This window comes from Taudactylus pleione, unplaced genomic scaffold (assembly GCF_031769625.1).
Source record: "Taudactylus pleione unplaced genomic scaffold, aTauple2 ptg000156l, whole genome shotgun sequence".
Lineage (NCBI taxonomy): Eukaryota > Metazoa > Chordata > Amphibia > Anura > Myobatrachidae > Taudactylus > Taudactylus pleione.
In genome coordinates, this window is record NW_028284558.1 from 4,604,891 (window position 1) to 4,627,801 (window position 22,911).

The 22,911-nt window shown below is 44.1% G+C and overlaps 1 protein-coding gene across 4 annotated transcripts in view; it reads right to left on the reverse strand.

Annotated features, from left to right (window-relative positions):
• KCNH7 (potassium voltage-gated channel subfamily H member 7) overlaps positions 1-22,911 on the reverse strand; it is a 521,050-nt gene that overhangs the window by 36,633 nt on the left and 461,506 nt on the right. For all 4 annotated transcript variants that reach the window (XM_088474826.1, XM_088474827.1, XM_088474824.1 and 1 more), the window contains 2 exons: positions 9,147-9,399; positions 1,567-1,772 (listed from right to left, as the gene is read on the reverse strand). In XM_088474826.1, the coding sequence (XP_088330952.1) occupies positions 1,567-1,772; positions 9,147-9,399 (459 nt within the window). The remainder of the gene's footprint in view (positions 1-1,566; positions 1,773-9,146; positions 9,400-22,911) is intronic.

Below are 22,911 nucleotides of genomic sequence, written 5' to 3' on the forward strand. Positions count from 1 at the left end.
GAACAGCATGATATTACACAAATAAAGACAATATATGGAGTTTAATTGAATTGTAATGTAATTCATGATCATACAGTATATGGCTTATTACAATACCTGCTAAATGCAGTTGAACAAAAATTACCTTGTCTACATCAGCAATGTGTATACGAAACACACATTTTCTCAGCACTCACCATATAATACATCTCTATTGCCAAACAGGATGTCATGATCAGTAAACATTGAAGGTCAAACCCATATTTGCAGGTGTTGCAGTTTTGGTAAGGTGGTTATTTGTAACAGGATGTAGTTTAAATACTGGCTGTCGGCAGTCAGAATCCCAGCGCCGGCATGCCGATAGTAAGTAGTGGGGTTAGGGATTAGGTTTAGGCTGCGGGGAGGGATGGTTAGGTTTAGGGTTAGGATACTTACCAACAGGTGTCGGTATCCTAAGTCTGCCGAGATGCCGGTGTCAGGATTATGACCGTCGGCACACATGTACCCAACCCATTTGCAACACGTCTTCTACAGTATTTAATAGATATTGTGACTTGTGCCGTGGATTATTCTGTTTGGCAAAACGTGAGGGTGGAATTTACCATGTTTTTGCTCATATTAATGCGGAACTTTTAGTAAATTTACCTCTACATTGATTATCCCATATGGTCTAGAATTTGTCTCTTAACTATCACACTTCATCACAGACTGATCAATCAGTTAATCAATCACTTTCTAGAGTCTATACAATTTTATAATGACTTACTTCTACTCACCTAATAATATAGGGACTGATTCAGATTTGTACGCTGTAGCACAGCCACTGCGTCTTTGAACCATTGGAGATGTACGTAAACCAATGTTTTTGCGTACATCTCTAAATTAGGCCCATAGGTCATTTCTGAGCAACGGTTTTGTACAGTCAATAAATGGAGTACAAGTAATAAGAACACATTTGCAGTGAACAAGGATTCAAAAGAGGTCAAAAGTATCTAGAAATTGGGTGTAGAGGCTTATAGTAGTAACCTCCATTAAATTAGCAGAACAATGATGTTCCTTCCCCTTAGGGAATTCTCCTAGTTGTGAAGATCCTGACACCAAAATTTCCTAATTAAATCACCAGCTTGGATGGGAAGTGGGAGCCAACTGGGGGAGCGATTCAATTGGGAGTGATGGCCATGAGTTGTCGGCATTCTGACTGTTTTGTTGGCAACTTGCGAAATCAAACATCGAAGAATTTCCCTGCAACCCGTGATGGTGGGCCGTAAACCCTTTGATGACGGGCTATCGTGATTCCAAGTGATGCGCACAGCTGCACAGTGATCAGAATTTAATTACCTTCTCAGAGATGCAGAATTTTACATTTGGGATGTGGATCTTGAAAACATTTTTTTCCTAGACAGTTGTCGATTCTACTCATTGAAGAGTTAATTAATATATTGTGTAGTAATAAAAATTTCAAAAGCATGATACATCCCACTAAGATGAACATTCATTTTCAAAAAAGTACTATAAGATACATTCCACAGTATTACTATTAGTATTAATAAAATTCAAATACAAAACATGAATAGTGAAACTGCAAACCTTTGCACTTTCATCCCTTAAATTAAAGGTCAGCTCTAGATTTGTAAGAAATTGGTCGGAAAATTCTGGATACATGTCCAAAACTTCCAAAAGGTCGTCCCGCTGGATTTTATGTAGGTCACAATATGTCAGGGCTCGTACATCAGCGTTAGATTTTCCAGGCTTGGCATACAGGTGAACCATCTCTCCAAAAATATCATTTTTACCTGAGAGGAGAAAATGAAGTTTTTAAAAAACAAATAATGATAAAATACAGATGTTTAAAGTGTTCTTAGAGCTATCTACACATTGTGGAGGCTGACATTGTAAAGGCTCAACCACTACTGTATTCATGAGAAAGCATCCACGCAATGTCACAGGAACTATCGCTAGGGTACTAGTAAATAATGAAAGGCACAAACAGAAGGAAGCACAGTGAAAGCACTATGGGCCTGATTCAGCAAGGATACAAACGCATGCACCCGTCCGCTGCGAGCATATGCTAAAAAATGCATACGCACACAGAGTAAGCAGACGCCTAGCAAAACACAATACCTCCCATTTCCCTTAACGTGTATTCTGTTATACCACGATGAGGAAACATCGAGAACCATCAAACACATTAGCATATTAGTGGTTGACCTGACTCCACGCAGGATGTGGGCCACTTCCTGCGTGCAACCAGACCTCAGGTTATGGCCGTCGCCGCAAGGGCTTAATTATGCATGCCCCTAAAAACGCTGTCCAAACACACAGGCACGCCTGGGTTTGCCCGTCCACCCCCACTAAACGGCACTTCCTGTCAATCACTTTTCTCTGGTTCTGCATTGCCTCTGCATACACGGTACTCATCGCAATAGCTAGCTTGCGCACGGGCAGTGCGATGCATTCGCATGCACACAGCTGAAACATCGCCCAAGTGCGTGCGTTCTCTCCTGTGCATTGCTTGATGAATCAGGCCCTATGTGATAAGCACTCCAAAAATATAGTTGACTGTCTTTATATGTATTTCATCTATTTAAACAGCAGGTGGCAGAGTATGAATATGTACAGTAGAGTGTAGTTGCTAACAGTAAATTTCCGAAGTCAGTAAAACAGTAAAAATTTTAGCCATCAAATAAACAAAACAAAATCTCCGTAACTAAGCATCCAAAATGTGAATTTTATATTTTCTTTCTGTGGACCTTTTAACAGAAATAACATTTTATCTTTGAAAGTTACACATATATTGCTTGTATTTATCATTTTACATAGAACTGTTACTTTTTAATTTTTTTCCATTTTTTTTCCAGTTTATTTTATTATCCGCACTGTTCTTTCCTGGCAACTCCTTCCACATGCAAATTGCATTCTATGCAAGTACGGGGGATGTAACAGATTGAAGCACACCATCTAATACTTTAAATAGATGGCCTCTATTACTGTACTGTAGCTTTGTGGAACATAATGAAAACAAAAATACAAAAATCCTTTCTGGTTTTAATACACAGTCAACAAGATGAATCTTTATAAAGTATGAAGCACAACAGCGAGGAAACACATGTTTCAAAATGTGGATTGTAGAGAGGTTTTCAAAGACATAAACTTAGAAAAAACATTTTAAAGGGAATAAAATTATTTGGATACAGAAATATCAGAGCTAAAATATCTACACAATACCAGAAACTGGAACAAAATAAAGGAACAGTTGCTTAAGTTAGGTAATGAATAGACCAGTGGTTCCCAAACTTTTTTGAACCACGGCGCCCTAGAGCATTAGCATTGTTTTTAAGGCACCCCTAAGCCAAAGCTTGTTATTGAGAAATTCAGAAATTGTAGTAAACTAGTAAAGTGAAGTAAATTGTGCTGACCTGTCATCCTTAGGGTCAGTTTTGTGGTGGGGGACAGGTTTGAGCTTCTGTTTTGTTCACATATTTACATTACATTGACTAAAAATGATTTTATTTGGTGGTGGACCACTCACCTGATGCACCCCTCCAAGTGTCCCGAGGCACCCCAGGGAGCCACGGCACACAGTTTGGGAACCACTGGAATAGACAACTGTCAAACCTGGCAAATGCCTGAGGAATATCCTAATACAGATCTGTCAGGTGTGGTATGATTCTAGAACAGCTATTTTATTTAGAAAAAAGAAAATTGCCCTCCAGCACACTGCAGATAAATTAAAAATACTTGAATCCTACATGATAATAGAAATTCAGTGTATAGAGGAGCCTTGACGTTGGCCCAGCGCTTATTCATATATTTGCAAATGTATGTAAACCAATACCTCTGAATTTCTATTATCATGTAGGATTCAAGTATTTTTGATTTATCTGCAGTGTGCTGGAGAGCAATTTTCTTTTTTCTGTGTTCAGTGTAAACCCCGCCCTTTACAAGCACCTGTAGCATATCATTAAGATGATTGAGCAACTACTATATTTTTTGCTAGCTATTTTATTTAGTTAACTGTATGGAAATATATCCCATATGTAAACGCATGTTTAGCTTTGTGGTGTATATGCTGTACATTTGATTTAGGTTTTCTTCATTTGGGACTTATTTATTACCAACTACATTTGGATGTGGTAATTACACCCCAAATCACAATGTGGTAATGAAAAGCATTTATCAATGTAGGGGCAGAAGGACAGAGCTTCTGAAAAATGCCCTGTCCTGGTGAATGATACTGTTATCACTTTGCTTCCGGGCATGGTCCCGGCAAATGTACTGCACATGCGCGGCCTTCAGCCTATACATGAGTTAGTAGGGGGTAACATTGAGGGATCAGGAGTGTCCCTCTCTGAAAAAAATTGAGATTGAGTAGCCCATAGTCTACAGATGGCATAAGCTACCAGGGCCAAGCTACAGAATGCTTTGCATTCTGGAGCTTGGTAAGTACTAGTTTAGCAGCTTCCATAGACACCTATGGGGGCTCTTTTTGTGGCAAATATGAGAGATAGCTGAGCGGCCCTTTCCTGTTACATCCTGGGGATGCTTAGATTTTGTGGGGATCCTCTGAAGACAGCTGGTTTTGGTGGCTTTCCCACAATGTAACTTTAATAAATATACCCCTTGGGATTTTTTTAGTGTGTGGTACATTCAGTCCAACATATGACAATAACATAAAGCTATCTAGTGTTTCATCTATACCCTCCTGCTCCCACAACTCTGCTGCCAAACAGGAAAATCCAGGAAGACCATAAAAGTAAGTTCAACTATCTTAAGAAAGTTACATGTATTACTAAGTAGATAGGGGTCTATGTACTAAGCCTTGGAGAGAGATAAAGTGGATGGAGATAAAGTACCAACCAGTCAGTTCCTAACTGTCAGTTTACAGGCTGTGTTTGAAAAATTACAGTTAAGAGCTGATTGGTTGGTACTTTATCTCTGTGCACTTTTATATCTCTCCAAGGCTTAGTACATAGACCCCTTAGAGTTTTTTTGTGATTTATACAAATGTACAGAAGATAATGGAAAAGGGGAAGAGGTTTTGCATCAACTTCAGAAGATGTTTTCAGCATGTGTTCAACAACTATGATCTGTAAAGTGACAACATGCTATTCTTCAAGGGCCACATGAGCAGATATCTTGTCTTCAAATGGACCGCATATTACCATTATTATCATTTATAAGCAATAGCAGCTCTTTGGCTGGCCAAGTGGGTCTGTAAATGTTCTCATGTGCAGGATCGCAATCCCATGCATGCTCACAAATTAACAAGCCGGCCATCTTCTTGGGACTACATTAGGTTCATCCCCTAGAAGTCAGGTAGGGCTGCTATAATAGCAGGGGAGTAACTTCCCATGGGTAGTGCTCTCCGCTATCGCAGTCTAGACTGACAGTCCCAGAGGGAGAAAACACCTCCCCTTGGGGCTGCTTGTCTATCATGTGATTACCAGGGAGCTCTTCCAATGGGAAGTCATTGCTAGGTACTCAATGAGGGTAGTAGATATTACTAGGGGGTGGGGTGGGCTGCAGCTCCTAAGTAAACTCTGTCTCTGGTTATAAGTTAAAACAGTACAGTTAATCAAAGAAAGTCACACCACATTCTAATCACACCCTTACAATCAGCTGTAAACACCGCTCAGATCCCTCACAACACCTACTCTCTGATCATATAATGGTGCCTGCTACCTTCACTGCACGGGACAGAGATAGGACTGCTTGAGACCCAGTAAATGTGTTACATGCATGAAATCCTTTACTTTGGAAGGGTTTGGAACCATTAGTTAACTGACCAATAATAACGAATTTAATGGGAGATGTATCAAACCTTCTAAAGAGTAGAGAAGTTGCCAATAGAAACACATAAACTTCTACCTAGCAATTATCAAGTGATAGGTAGTAGCTGTTTAATTGCTATGGACAATTCTACACTTGTCCACTTTTTAGAAGTTTTGAGACTTTTCCCCCCTTTTTCATCCCATGATGAGATGGTTGTATTTTTTCTAAGCAAAACATTTATTCGCAAGTGCTAAGGTTGAGGTTACTTTTGAAATGTATAGCATTTAATAATTTATTAAGAAAAATAATCTAAATCCCATATTTAAATTACTGAGTCATCATTAATAGTGAGATGCAAATGCTCAGTGAGAAAGATATTAAATTTGTTGCAAAGAAATTGGAAAATATATATTACATGAGGTCTTTCAGAAGGAACATTTTAAGATGCTATAAAAAAACAAAAAAACAGGACAAATATTATTGATAACAAAACTAGTCTACCTAATACAAAAATATTCAGTATGTTTTAATAAACACATATAGGACCTCATTTAGAGTTGGAAAATAAGTACATTTTTATATGTTATTTAAACACGATGCTCCAAATTCTCAAAAAAAAAATGAAAAACCCTAAAGCAAGGATGAGCGCTACTGGTATGTGGCTATCAGAGATAGGTTTGCAGACTAGGGCCCAAATGTAATAACCTGGGAGTTGAAGACAGTGGTGAGTTTTAAGCACTTTTTAAAAAAACAGCAGTGATATTTAAAAAGCAAAGTAAACCTGAACTTGCCTTTCAAAAAATGAACGTTTTAAATCTAGAGGCTACAACCCTTGCCAATGTTTGCACCTTGCAGGTCAATACTGCGACATGTGATCTAAATTGTGAGCTGTGGGGCTAAATAGTGGTTTCTGGACATTGGGCCTGATTCAGAGATGGGCGGATTTACAGAGCCGCACACAAGCAGCTGTGCAATTCCATCCATATCAGATGCAAATGCAGTAGGAGGTGTCATTGGTCGCAATCAGATCACCATCGCAACCATTGTGAACGATGGGCATGATGGTTGCTCCTTTGGTCAGGCTGCGGGAGCTGAAGCTTCCCGCAGACTGACCTGGTGCCAGTCACTTAAGAGGCCAGGAATCTGCATCCATCAACATAGACCCTGGCCTCATCCTTCCTGGAAAATGGGGGCGTCACAGCACCGTCTCCGGGAACAGTGACCAGACACACCCCCCACTCTGCCCCCTAAACGCCACAGCATGTCAATCATGATTGACTTGCTGCGTCTTGGTGGGGGGTCTAAATATAAGGCCACATTTCTATTCTAATCCTACTTGACCATCCTACTATTCTGTTTCACTTTCTACTTCCAACTATACATCCTCTCTCTCCCTGTTCTTGTCGGTGGTCCCCAAGGGTCTTTACTTGGTCTTCTTCTTTTTTTATCAAAGCACCTCCTCCCAAGGTGAACTCATAGGTGCCTTCACTACGCTGATGATGCTCAAACCTACCTCTCTTCCCCTGAACCTCTCCCCCTCCACCCTCTCTCATCTCCAACTGTCTCTCTTCCATTCCTTTCAGGATGTGCTACTGTTTTTTTAAACTCAACATTTCTAAGACTTAGCTTATTTACTTCCTCCTTCAGGACCCTCCACTTCTCTCTGCCAACATTGTCCTCTCTCCTGTCACACAAGTCCACTGCCTGTGGATCATCCTTGACTCCTCCCTCTCCTTCACATCAACATTCATGCTATCTCTTAATCCTGTCACTTCCACCTCTGCAACATCTCTAAAATGTGTCCATTCCTTACCTGTGAGTCTACTAAATCTCTTATTCATCCCCTTGTCATCTCTCACATGCACTAATGTAACCTCATTTTTATGGCCTTCCTGTCTCCCAACTATTGCCTCTCATATCTATCTTAAATGCTGCAACTTATCTTATCTTACTATCCCATGGCTTTGGGTCAGCTCCTTCACTGGCTGACCTTCCCTTAGTGAATTTAGTTTAAACTCCTCACCCTATCCTTCAAGTTCATCACTCCTCTCCTACCTACATCTCTGACCTCACCACTATCCACACTCCCCCTCACTCTGCTCTTCCTCAGAATGTTGTCTAGCCTCAATATTAATAACCTCATCCCATTCCTGCATCCAAGATTTCTCTTGAGCTGCTCCCCTCCTCTGGAACTCACTTACCTATTCTATCAGACTGTCTACCATCCTGCACTCTTCAAATGCTCCCTTATAACTCCTGTTCCTCAAATGCTATCAGCTCTCTTCCCCTGCTTAGCTTTCATCTCTCTGCCCTCCTGTCTCTTATTCCCAATTCGCCTCCAAGTTAGAGCTTTTCTCCCTTACTCAGTAAGCTGTCATGAACAGGGCCCTCCTGTCTCTTGTTCTCTCCCTGTACTATCCATGTCCCCAGGGTGCTCCCACTCATGGTGATTGTGAATGATCCTTTATGCTTGCCAACCCCAGGGAATTGGGTCATTAAGTTAGATTTTTGTTTGTCACTCTGAAGTTGTCTATCCCCACTGTACTCTATCCTCTTATACATTGCTTTTTTGTACTTTTCATATTCAAATAGTTGTGTTTTTAATTGTTTCCCTCTACGGTGCTACTGACATTTTTTGATTGAATTTTTGCATTAATGTGACCTGAAATGTGTAAACTTGTCTAGCCTCATGAGTATCAGCAACTTTTTAGTTTTTAGAAATTTGTTTTGATTGGCTCATGGCATGCGCTCACAACCCTGTGTACTGAAGACCAGAATCTGAAACCTGAGTGTCATCCCATTGATAGACACTCCTGGCTCTCATTATCCCCTTAATTGTACTGATTCACACACTTTTTTTTAACAAATAAATGTAATGTTGGATCATTTTCATCAGTAAATGAATGAAAAAGCATACCCTCATGTGTTCTGCTTGTTTATTGGAATATCCTTATCTATTTTTGTGACTGAAGTGAAGCACCACTGTAATTTGCAAATCTGAGCCATTGTATTATACTCTTCACAGATCCAATATTGTACTTTACTGTATGCTACACTGTACCTACCTACTCATAGGGAATAATTAGGGAAGAATTAGATACATTGCAAATCACAGTATAGTGGCTCTATATAATGACAGTAGGGTAAGTCTAGCTCTTAATAGTCGTAATGTATTTAATCTAAAAATTAATACATAGTGGTGTCTTACATCATTTTATCATAAATGAATATGAGTTAGTTCCTTAAAATAGTCCAATATTTTATGAAAACACTGAATAAATGCAATAGGCCAATAGGTTAGTGTCCGAGTAACTTGTGAATACATCAATTTATTGGTTTAATAAAAGTCTCAAATATTGCCCATATACAATATGCATCACTTAAAATAAACTTACCTAAAATTGCAACAACTATGTCGTCTTTAAGGATTTCAATTGAACCCCTTGATAAAAAGTACAATGCAGTCAGCACATCTCCTGAGTGGACAAGAGTGTCTCCAGGGGGGGCATGGGTGGTTTTAAACTTCATAGCTAAAGCTCGAAGACAGCCTTTACTCGCTCCTAGGAAGGCCTTACAGTTCTGCAGCAAAGTTTGATTGAGATGCAGACAAATATCAGCTTGCAGGCATTCTGGAAATCCCTTTAGTACCTGGAATCAAATAAAACAAATAAAGTAATAGCTTAACTGTTTCCTATAAATGGTGTCTCATACAAAAACCTAATATTTCCAACATGCAAAAGTTGAAAGTACAGTTATGGATAAAATACAAACAAAAATCACTTTCAAACATTCACAAAAGTGCAAGTAAACACTCTGCTACATCGTCAGAAATGAGAAATAAAAAAATTACATGGAGCACATTTTTACTATACAACAGGGGTTCTCAACTCCTATCCTCAAGTACCATCAGCAAGTCATGTTTTCAGGATTTCTACCTGTTGAAACAAGTGGAGTAATCAGGGGCGATGAGTGGGGGTGGGGGCGGCTACTACTTACCCAGGTCTGCTAGAAGGTCGCTCTTACCTGGGTCAGTAGCACAAGTGGGAGAGGATTTGGCGGGGGCTTTGTAGGCGAGTGTAAGAACCTTGAATTGGCATCTGAAGGGGAAGGGGAGCCAGTGTAGGGCTTGAAGGAGAGGGGAAGCAAATGTAGAACGTCTGGAGAGGAAGATGAGCCAAGAAGCAGCATTGAGGACTGATTGTAGTGGATGAGAGGTGGGAAATTGGGAGGCCAGCTAGGAAAAGGTTATATAGTCCAACGAGTGGATGAGGGTTTTTAGTAGCATCCAGGGTGAGGAAGGGTCTAATCCTCGAAATATTTTTTAGGTGGAAATGGCTGGACTTCGAGAGGTGCTGAATGTGTGGTTTAAAGTTCAGGGAGGAGTCTAGGAAAACTCCAAGACAGCTCACTTTGGGGATACAGGAGATAGTTGTGCCATTAATAGGTAATGAAATTGTGGGAAGTGAGGTAATGGAAGAGGGTGGAAAGATGATCAGCTCAGTCTTAGACATGTTAAGTTTAAGAAAGCACTGGGACATGCAGAAAGAGATACAAGAGAGACAGTTGGAGATACGGGTAAGGAGCCAGAAAGGATGATTTGAGTATCATCATCATAGAGATGATATTGGAGGTTAAAAGAGTTGATGAGTTCACCTAAAGAGGATGTACCATGGGGGAACTCCTTCTGTTAGTGGAAGTGGGGGGGAAGAGGAGTCATGAGAGGAGACAGAGAAGGAATGATCAGAGAGGTAGGAGGACAGCCAGGAGAGGGCAGTGCCACGTAGACCAAGAGGGTGAAGGATTTGAAGGAGGAGAGGGTGGTCTACAGTGTCAAATGCAGCAGAGAGATCAAGGAGAATGAGCAGAGAGTAGTGCCCCCTGGATTTGGCAGCAAGGAGGTAATTGCATACTTTTGTGAGGGCAGTTTCAGTGGAGTGGAGAGAACGGAAGGCAGATTGAAATGAGTCAAGGAGGGAGTGGCAGGAAAAAAAGGTGGTTGTAAACAATACGCTCAAGGAGTTTGGAAGCAAAAGGGAGTAGAGAGATGGGTCAGTAATTGTAGAGTATGTTACGATAAAGGGTAGGTTTTTTAAGAATGGGGGAGACAAGGGCATGTTTGAATGCTGAAGGGACAGTGCCAGATGATAGGGAGCGATTGAGGAGGTGGGCAAGATGGGAACAGGCAGAAGGAGACAGGTAACAGTGGAGAGGAGATGGGAATGGACAGGGTCAAGTGGGGTGGAAGGAGGGGAGGACCAAATGAGGGCCATGACTTCCTCTCCAGAAACAGGGGAGAAGGATGTCAAAGTTGGTGAGACAGATGAGGAGGTGTGGTCAGGGAAAGGAAGGGCAGGAGTGTTGAGGGTCTGATGGGATATGATGTCCTCACATATGTGGAGTCAATTTTAGATGTATAGTAAGTGGCAAATTCAAGGGCAGAGAGTGAGAAGGGGAGGTGAGGTGGGGAAGGGCCGAGGAGGGAGTTAAAAAGTGGCAAAGAGATGCCGGGGGTTTGAGTACTGGGAGGAGATGAGGTTCTTGAAATATGATTGTATGGAGAGTGACAGGGCAGCACTGTAAGATGAGAGAATAAATTTGAAATGGAGGAAGTAAGCCCTAGAGCGCGATTTCCTCCACTGACGCTCGGTAATTCGTGAACACTTTTGCAGGGTATGCCAGGGTTGTGGTGTGGATCTGCGAGGGTGAGTAGTTATTGCCGGAGCAACAGAGTCAAGAGCAGAAGTAAGGCAGGCATTGTACAAGGAAGTGGCTTGTTCAGGACAGGATAGAGAAAGGATAGGAGAAAGAAGAGAGTCCAGCAGGGAGGAAAAAGCAGCAGTGTCAAAAGCCTCAATGTTATGCTTAGTAATATTAGCCTTAGGAGGTAGAGGAGGGAAGGAGAGAGGGATAAGTAAAAGAGAGAAGGTGATGGTCATAGAGGGGGAATTGGTGTAAATAGAAATATCACAACGGTGAGTAAAGACCAGGTCATGTGAGCATAGGAAGACCATAGGAAGAGGTGAGGGTAAGGAGCTTAGCAGCAGATGATTCTGTGGGAATGTCAATAGGAATAATAAAATCAGCTAGGATAATGGAGGGAAGATCTGAGGAGTGAAAGTGAGGGAGCCAGGAAGCAGAGTTGTCAAGGAATTTGGAGGGAGGGCCAGGGGGATGGCAAATGACAGCTACCCTGAGGCTTACTGGTTGGAAGAGAGTAAGGGATGGTGCAGAGGGTATTAGCTGGTAGGAATAACTGGCGGATAGAAGGACCCCCACACCACAACCATGGAGACCCCCAGGACAGGGTGTGTGGAAGAAGGTGAGGCCCCCAGAGGAGAGAGCAGCAGGAGACGTGGTGTCAGAGGGTGAAATCCAGGTTTCAGTAATGGCTAGGAGATGTAGGGAGTTGGAGATGAAATGGTAATGGGTGGGGACCAGTTTATTACAGACTGACCTGACATTCCAGAGGGCACAGGATAGATGTATAGAGTTTGTGGGGGAGATGTGAATAAGATTATCAGGGTTGCTATAGCATGGAGGTGAGATTAATTTGGGGGACTGATATGAATAGAGTTTAGCGATGGTGCGGGCACCTGAGCTAGAAAGGGAACCTGTAGGAGGTGGGCAGGGAGGGAGATGTGGATGGCAGTGGTGTGAAGTGACAGGGAAAGGAGTGTAGGAGGAGGGATTAGCTTTGGGGTAGTAGGAAAAATGGAGGGGTAGAACAGGATGAAAGTGGAGTAATGGGAGAGGAGGGGAGAGTAGGCAGACAGAGGAGGAGAGAGAAGGGGAGGAGAAGGTGAAAGAGACCAGGGGGAAAGGATAAAGGTGCAAGCATTGGGCAAAACAGAGGATTAGGTAGAGACTGAGTGAAGGAGGGAGTTGAAGAAAACCTTTTCATGGTTTTGATAAGTAAACTAGAGGGATGAAAATTGGAAATATAAATGAAATATGAATGCAAGAGATTTGTAGAAATGCAAGTGGAAGAACAGTGTTGGTAAATATGTATGCACATTAACACAAGTTTGTTATTGAGTGAATTAAAAGCGGGGATCTAATACGTGCAGAATTTGAATAATAACGTAGACTGTAGGCAGATAAAGGATGTGAGGGTAGGCAAGAGAGCTAAGATAAAGACAGTATTTCCAAGTAGAAAGAGGCAAACTGACATAGGCACAAGAACGGTATGCATTGAGATGTATGTGAAAATCAGAAGGTCAGCATTATTAATAGCAATTGGCCCTGGGAGCAATTACTGACCCAGCAAAACAGATTAACTCACCTCTACATGATTTTAGACATCCTGTAAATGTGATTTGAATTGGAACTTGAGGATTGTTGTTGAGAACCCATGCTGTACAAGTCAGGTCAGAACTACTGCTTGGTGAGGATTGGGGTGGGTCGCTGACTGGCTCATCTTCATGCCAAGAAGAGCCCGCAGATGCCTGACGCTGGGTAAGACTCTTTGCAAATTACCACAGTATTGTCTTTTTATCCAAGCTCTTGGCACCTTCATGATGCCTACATCATTGTTGTGGCCCACAAGTGCAGTGTACATGGCGTCATGACATTGCAATGCAGCTGACTAAGGGCCTGATTCAGAGCTGAACGCTCTGTGCAGAGCGCTCGCTCTGAATCAGGGCCCTCCTACCTGTTTTTGGAACGTCCTCATGGACGCTCGCATAGCTGTGGGTTACCACCCACAGCTATAGCGAGCATCCATGATGATGGTCGCAATGGTCAAAGACCATCGCGACCATTGGGCTTGCGACGAGACCCTGCAGTAAAGTCTCGCTGCCGTAAGCCCAGGAGTGATTTTGGCTCTATCAGAGCCAAAGTCACTCCCACTGACATCATTACTGATGTCCGTGGGGCCGGACTCAGATGGTAGGCGTTCCCATGGGAACGCCTCCGTTTGGCCGCCACGCCCCCGGCACGCCCACCAAAGGGGGCGTGCTGTCAGTCACCATTGACAGCACGCCCCTTTTGGTGCGAGACCCCGAGCGACGGATTCCCCGTCGCTTGCCGGGTCTCGCGCATGCGCACGACGGAGCTCCCTCCGTCGTGCGCATACGCATTCGCCCAACATCGACCCGCTAGTGAGCGACCTTCGCTCGCGAGCGGGTCTGAATGACCCCCTAAGTCCTTCACTTTGCGAATGGTGCCAGGACCCCTGGATACACAATGTATACAAGATAATATCTATTCCTTACTGATGTATTTTTATATTACAAGGGATATTAGAATCCCCAATCCCGGCGCTAAAAGATGCATAATAAATAAAAAGAAATTTATGGTTTCAATAATAACACCTGCTGCAAGTCAGTGCAGACTAAACGCCATATAGTCTTGAACAAGAAACTCAAAACTAACATGACTGTGCTGGTGTATGAAATCCAATACAGTACTATTACATATACCTGTTGTCAAATGAACACAGATGGCTTCTCTAAAAAAAAACAAAAAACATTTAATATCAACAAATATTAAATATGAACCAAAAGTACCTTTATAAAGATCTTTTTAAAAAGATCTTGAAAATCTCACTAGTAGAACGAAACGGTTTGATGCTTTCCACTTTGCTGCATTCATTTTACACATGGACGTTCCAAAGAAGTTATTACTTTCTACAAGCAAAAAGTTATTACATTTGCTTATTGCTACATTGTTCCTGCACAATGTGAGGGTGCGCTCTGAAATTAGGAAGTACCTGCATCCCACTGCTGAGACTAGTCCAGCTGACCAACAACTACAGGATTTCCCTAGCACATTGCACATTCTGAGAGGCACTACTCCGCTGAACTTAGCAGGACTGCCAGTTTGTGCTTATCTTTTGCCACCACTGCACACGGGGGCAGATATATGAAGCTCTGGGAAGTAATAAAGTGGAGAGTGATAAACGACCAACCAATCAGCTCATAACTGGCATTTTTGAAACACAGCCTGTAACATGGCAGTTAGGAGCTGAGTGGTTGGTCGTTTATCACTCTGCACTTTATCACTTTCCAGAGCTTCATACATCTGCCCCACAGTCTCAAGTCCCTAGACGTACAGTGGTGAGTCACATCTACTATACAGATGTTCCAAGCTGCGGATACAAATATTAAGTGACAACTGTCTCTTTATGGAACCTTTGTGATATATATTAAATGCTGAAACTTCCAGGTTGGGACTGCCTACTATTTATTCTACGAATCTCAGACCTTTTAATTGTTAAACAGGCATATTTTATACATATTTCTCTGCGGTCCAAATGGTGGGAATTACAGTTTTATAAAGATATTTTTGGTTTATAGTTAATATTTGTTGATATTACATGTTTTGTTTTTTCCTTTATAGAAGCCATCTGTGTTCATTTGAAAACAGGTATATGTAATAGTACTGAATTGGATTTCATACACCAGAGCAGTCATGTTAGTTTTATTTAAGTTTGATGTGTTTTACTGCAGAACTAAAGTACATTCATTCAGGGTCGGATTAATGGGGGGGCGACAGGGGCGATCCTCAAGGGGTTAAAGTGAACCGGAGGAGACGGAACCAGTTCCGCCTCCTCCTGCCAACCTAACCCCCGGAGCCGCAGGGAGGCACCATTTGCCAGACGCTCGCTGATTGTAACCAGCGGGCGCCCGGCTCACTCCCCGCAGCTGCAACTGCAGCCGGAGACTGGACTAGAGGGCTCCGGTTCACGCAGTGCACTATGGGAGAGACGTCGATGTCTCTCCCATGGTGCAGAGCAGCAGCAGAGCGATGTGGACGGCACGAGGTTTAAGGTAAGTAATAGCTCTTTTTTTTTCTTTTACGGCAAGCGGCCATTGTACTGGTGGCATTACTCGGGGGGGGCATTACTACTGGGGCCATTACGCGGGTGGGGAGCATTACTACTGGGGGGCATTACTCGGGGGGAGCATTACTACTGGGGGCATTACTCGGGGGGAGCATTACTACTGGGGGCATTACTCAGGAGGGGGAGCATTACTCCTGGGGCATTACTCAGGGGGGAGCATTACTACTGGGGGCATTACTCGGGAGGGAGCATTACTACTGGGGGCATTACTCAGGGGGGAGCATTGCTACTGGGGACATTACACGGGGGGAGCATTTCTACTGGGGGCATTTATACAGAGGATACTACTACAGGAGGCATGACTACTGGGGCCACTACCATAGGGGCCATGACTACTGGGGGCATTACTACAAGGGTATTACTACTGGGAGCATGACTACTGGGGGCACAACTACAGGGGTATTACTACTGAGGGCATTTAGACAGGGAGCATTACTAGTGGGCACACACAGGGGGCATGACTACTGGGGGCATTACTATTGGGGGCACAACTACAGTGGTATTACTACAGAGGGTATTTATACAGGGGGCATTACTATTTGGGACACTACCACAGGGGGCATTACTACTTGGGGCATTACTACTTGGGGCATAACTACAGGGGGCATGACTACTGGGGGCACTACTAATGGGAGAATTGCATAGGGGGCACTACTATTGGATGCACTGCATAAAGGGCACCACTACTGTGGGCACTAACACTACTGAGGTCCCCATTGCGCATACCCCCAGTTCGTCACATTTAATAAGGGCCCCCCACCGACCTTAATCCGGCCCTGCATTCATTCATTACAAACAGAACTTTATTCATTGGAATTCAGCCTATGGGGGAGATTCAAATATTTTGCGCGCCCCCTGCTGGGTGTCTATACGAATATGTGGCAGACGGAGCAATTTAATTGTTTCTCCATTTGGGCGTCCATTAATATTTAACACGATTAAAAGCACCTTTGTGTGGCTAAACCCATCTGAAGTAGTGGTTAGGGCACCCAAAATTACGGACTTTGCACACATTTCTTCTCGCAGATCAGGAGGCAGCGAGAAGAAATGTGCCCCCCCCCCGTGGTTTTAGGTGTCCGAATGAAGACAAAATTGAATTGGTCCGTAGGGCACCCAATCTTATAGACACCCAGTGGGGGCGTCCAAAATAATTGAATCACCCCCTATGAACTCACTAGTAACTAATTACATTCAGATATCAGTGAATAGTATAACTGTGATAATAGATACTTAATGAATGCTTCACCAGAAACCTGTGATATACAGGATGCAGTTAACATCCCGACAACCAGGATGCCGTCTGCCGGACCACGGCATTGGAATCCCGATCGCCGAGACAACACCGGCCCCGAAATCCCGACAGATGGCATCCCGACCATAAGGACACCGGGGAAAGGTAAGTATCAGCTGTGTGTGTGTGGGGGGGAGTTAGGATTAGGCAGCCCGGGGGGGCTTAGAGTTAAGCTGTGGGAGGGGGGAGGTTAGGGTTAGGCTCCGGGAAGGGTGGGTTAGGTTCAGGCACCACCAGGGGAAGGGGGCAGGGTTAGGCACTAAAGGGTGAGGGTTATGTTTAGGCATTTACCGGGAGGGTCAGCGTGTGGGGTAGGGAGGGTTAGTATGAAGGTGCAGGAAAGGAGGGTTAGGGGGTAAATAGGACAGGGGAACATTACTTACCGTTCCCCTGTCAGCATTTGAACCATCGGGATGCCGCTGTCAGTGTACTGATAGGCTGCATCCCGTCCATCAGTATTTCATACCGATTCCTGATATACTGGTCAACTGAGAAATTTGGGGTCTATTTATAGAGTTGAGATGATACATTTCTCCAGTGTATTCACCGGAGAAAGTGTTTTTCTCAATTTATTAAAAGGTTAGCACTGAAGAAATCAGTATTGCTGTCATAAGTGCTGATACAGATTTTCAGTTAGTGTAACATGTACAACAATAGGCCCCATTGTACCTTAGTACTGTCATTGGCACCTAGTGAACAGATAGGCTGCTGATGAATGAACATTGGTAAAAATATAAAAAATGGCTGTCTCCACTGTGAATAGGTGACAGCTGCTTTATGCGTAAAGAACTATAAATATAATCCAAAAAATATATTTGCAAAGTTTAATGGGCTTATTACTACTAAAGATATCTCAGATACTGTGGGCTAAATGTAATAGAGCACGAGCCGGCACCGCAGCAGAAATACATGCGAGTCCCCGTATTTTTAAAGCAAAAAGGATGTTAAAGACTAAATCAACTTGGTTTAGCCTTTAACATGCTTACTGCTCTAAAAATATGGGCATCATTGCATGTATTCCTGCAGCGGCGCCGGCTCGCACCAGCCACGGCAAGGCGTCTCTGTTCTGGTGGACCAAATGCTACATGATACTAGCACCTACTATGGGTCATATGTTCATGTATTTCTAAATTCTAGTAAATATGTTTGGAATTAGCTTGCTTTATCTAGGTGTTAATTTGGGAAGCAGTCTTGTAGCCGACGGACGCAATCCCGATCGCCGGCTTCCCGACTGTCTAATCTCGGTAAGGGTCTAATGACAGGCGTCGAAACCCCAACGCCTGTCATTAGACCTATGCCGGGAGCCCGACGCCCGACATCCCGATCGAAGGTAAGCCGGGCACAGACAGCCGCGGGTGGGAGGGTTAGGTTAGGGCTCCCGGGGGGGGACTTAGGGTTAGGACCCACCCGGGAGGGTTAGGCTAGGGAAAGGGAGGGTTAGGATTAGGCACCCCTGGGGGGGAGGTTAGGGTTAGGCACCCCCCCAGGAAACTTTAGTTTAGGCAGAGGGGAAGGAGGTTTAGGTTTAGGCACTGGGGGGGAGGTTAGGGTTAAGCACCCCTGATGGAGGGTTAGGGTTAGGAGGGGAGATAAGGGTTACTTACCTTTAGCAGCAGTCGGGATCTTCACCCCTGCCGGGCATGCGCTGTCGGGAATTGAATACATACCGATTCCGTTAATATGTCCCTACTCTGCGCATACGTTTCCTACAGTATAGGCAGATCTCAGACTTAATGCTTGAGGTTGCCAATGTTTCATCAAGCTACATCTGTCTGGGTTGCACTGGTGAAAAAGGCTATATAAGAATTTTGCACTTTTCCAGTGCCCATTACATTCATTGTCTTCCTTATAAATTTGAACCAGTATAAAACTACCAGCCTTGGGACTGCCAGTCTGGACTATGATAATAGAGAGCCCTTCCAATGGGATGCCATTCCCCTGCTATCACGGCAGCCCTTCCCAGCTAATGTTGTTGATGGTTTTTAGCATTAACAATGTATCATTATTATTAGGGGTGTGCACCGGCCACTTTTCGTGTTTTGTGTTTTGGTTTTGGATCTGGATCTTTCTTTGTGTTTTGGATCTGGATTGGTTTTGCCAAAACCACCCTTCTTTGTTTTGGGTTCTGGGTTTTGTGTTTTGGATCTGTATTTTTTTTAAAAAAAAAAGCATAAAAACAGCTAAAATCACAGAATTTGTGGGTTTTTCTGCTCCTATGCTATTATTAACCTCAATAAGCTTAATTTCCACTCATTTCCAGTCTATTCTGAACACCTCACAATAGTGTTTTTATGTCCAAAAGGTTGCACCGAGTTAGCTGGATGACTATGCTAAGCGACACGAGTGGGCGGCACAAACACGTGGCCCATCTAGGAGTGACACTGCAGTGGCATACAGGATGGCAGTTTGAAAAACTAGGCCCCAAACAGTACATAATGCAAAGAAAAAAAAGAGGTGCAAGAAGGAATGTCCTTGGGCCCTCCCACCCACCCTTATGTTGTATAAACAGGACATGCACACTTTAGCAAACCAATCATTTCAGCGCCAGGGTCTGCCACACGACTGTGGCTGAAATGATTGGTTCGTTTGGGCCCCCACAAAACAAGCTGGCAATTAATCTGTCCCTGCACAAACTGGCTCTATGGAGGCAAGATGTCGTCCTCATCCTCCTCATCCACCGATTCCTCACCCTCTTCAGTGTTGTGTACATCCTCATCTTCACAGAGTATTAATTCGTCCCCGCTGGAATCCACCACCACAGGTCCCTCTGTACGTTCTGGAGGCTGGTCTCCCTGGAAGAGTTGATCATTCATTCTTATGAACATCATCTTCTCCACATTTTGTGGAAGCAACCTCCTACGCCTTTCGCTGACAAGGTTCCCGGCTGCACTAAACACTCTTTCGGAGTACACACTGGAGGGGAGGCAACTCAGGTAAAATAGAGACAGTTTGTACCGGGGCCTCCAAATTGCCTCTTTTTGCTTCCAGTACAGGTACAGTCCTACTTGGATGCTGTCACCGATGTAATCCTCCACCATTCTGTCAATGGTGACAGTATCATATGCAGTGACAGTAGACATGTCAGAAATTGTTGCCAGGTCCTTCAGTCCAGACCAGATGTCCAAACTTGGTCCTGCCTGCCCTGCATCACCGCCAGCGGGTTGCTTAGGATACCTAAGTTTTTTCCTGGCAGCCCCAGTTGCAGGAGAAAATGAAGAAGGAGCTGTTGACATGTCACGTTCCCCTTCAGCTGACTGTGTTTTCACCAGCAGGTCTTTGCACCTCTGCAGGCTTGTGTCGGCCGGAAAGAGAGACACCACATAGGCTTTAAACCTAGGATCGAGCACGGTGGCCAAAAAGTAGTGGTCTGATTTCAACAGATTGACCACCCTGGAATCCTGGCAAAGCAAATGAAGGGCTTCATCCACAAGTCCCACATGCCGAGCGGAATCGCTCCTTCACTTTCTCCAGCTGCTTCTGCAAAAGCGTGATGAGGGGAATGACCTGACTCAAGCTGGCAGTGTCTGAACTGACTTCACATGTGGCAAGTTCGAAGGGCTGGAGAACCTTGCACAACACGGAAATCATTCTCCACTGCGCTTGAGTCAGGTGCATACCCCCTCCTTTGCCTATGTCATAGGTGGATGTATAGGCTTGAATGGCCTTTTGCTGCTCCTCCATCCTCTGAAGCATATAGAGGGTTGAGTTCCACTGCGTCACAACCTCTTGCTTCAGGTGATGGCGGGGCAGGTTCAAGAGTGTTTGCTGGAGCTCCAGTCTTCGGCACGCAGCTGCTGAATGGCGAAAGTGGAGAGAATTTTTTAGGGCCACCCAAAGCGTCTCCTGCATGCCCCTGTTGCTTTTCAGGAAATTCTGCACCACCAAGTTTATTTTAGTTTGAGCAAGACATGGGACGTGCTGGAATTTGCCCAGATGTAATGCCCGCACAATATTGGTGGCGTTGTCAGATATCACAAATCCCCAGGAGAGTCTAAGTGGCGTAAGCCACTGGGCGATGATTTCCCTCAGTTTCTCTAAGAGGTTGTCGGTGGTGTGCCTCTTACTGAAACCGGTAATACACAGCGTAGCCTGCCTTGGAACGAGCTGGCGTTTCTGAGATGCTGCTACTGGTGACGCTGCTGTTGTTGCTGCATAAGGTGATACATCTACCCAGTGGGCTGTCACAGTCATATAGTCCTTAGTCTGCCCTGCTCCACTTGTCCACATGTCCGTGGTTAAGTGGACATTGGTTACAACCGCATTCTTCAGGACACTGAGGACACTTTTTCTGACGTTTCTGTACAGTCTCGGTATCACCTGCCTAGTGAAGTGGAATCTAGATGGGATTTGGAACCAGGGACACACTACCTCCATCAATTGTCTAAATCCCACTGCACTAATGGCGGATACCGGACGCACATCTAAAACCAACATAGCAGTCAAGGCCTCAGTTATACGCTTTGCTTCAGGATTCATACTTCATCCTCCTTGCTAAGGACTGTTGGAGGGTCAATTGTTTAATAAAAGTAGTGGTGTTCCTACTTCCTCTCTGGGATGATGAACGACTCCCAGCAGCAGCGGCAGCAGTAGGCGTAGCAATGCAGGATCCTCCGGAGGAATCCCGGATAGGAGAGTCAGTCATGCCAGTGATATGGCCTGCAGGACTGCTTTCGATCCTGACTAAGGAGGAAATTGACGAGGAGGGAGTTGACGGTGTGGTTTGCAGGCGCTTGGATACAACAGGACAACGGGATTTAGGTGTCCCTGGACTGCTTACGGTCTTAGCCAAAGTTTCTGAACTTGACAGTAACTTTTTATGAACGCGCTGCAGGTGCCGTATAAAGGAGGATATTCCTAGGTGGTTATCGTCCCTACCCCTACTTATTTCACCTTTACATATGGTACATATGGCAAGACAGTTGTTGTCCGGATTTGGATAGAAATATTGCCAGACCAAAGAGGTGGAATGTTTGGTCTTCTGCCCAGGCATGACCGTGATGGGCTTTTTCATCCCACGGACAACAGCTGTCTCCCCCGGAGCCTGATCTAAACAAACCACATCACCATCAGATCCTCCTCGCCAACTTCCTCCTCAACGCCAGCTACACCAGTATCCTCATCCTGTTGTACTTCAACAGTGACATCTTTAATTTGCATATCAGCAAGTGGACTGTGGGTGCTCCTTTCAGCACTTGCAGGGGGCGTGCAAATGGTGGAAAGAGCCACCTCTTCCCGTCCAGTGCTGGGAAGGTCAGGCATCGCAACCGCCACCACACTTCCACTCTCCTTGGGGATTTGTGATATCTTCTTAGAACACACAGTTCTTCGCTGTGCTTTTGCCAGCTTAACTCGTTTGATTCTTTTAGCGGGAGGAGGGCTTCCATCGTCATGTGAAGCTGAACCACTAGTCATGAACATAGGGAAAGACCTTAGCCGTTCCTTGCTACTCCGTGTCATAAATGGCATATTGGCAAGTTTACGTTTCTCTTCAGATGATTTAAATGTTTTTTTTAAGGTAATTTTTCTGATCTTTGTCATTTGGGATTGTATGTGCCCTCTACTATGACATTGGGCATTGGCCTTGGCAGACGACGTTGATGGCATGTTATCCTCTATGTCATGACTAGTGGCAGCAGCTTCAGCACTAGGAGGAAGTGGTTCTTGATCTTTCCCTATTTTAGTTTTATCGGAGAAAGTTTGGTCCTCCATTTATGTTATATTGATATATACGTGCGGCTAAGGCGCACACAAACACAGAAAATAATTTTTTATTTTTGTTGGAGACTAGTGCACTTTGTGGGTTACACCACCCTTTAAGAAATGAGCCAGCTGGCTCTTTACTTATGGGACACAGGCGCACGCTTGGCGCTGCTCCTTTGTTGATGAACGTGCAGAAGAATTTTTTATTCTTTGTGGAGCGGACTTTGAGGGTTACACCACCCTTTAACAGACAGACGCACGCTTGGCGCTGCTGCTTTGAGGATGCACGTACAGTGCAGACAATTCACAAACACAGAAGAAAATA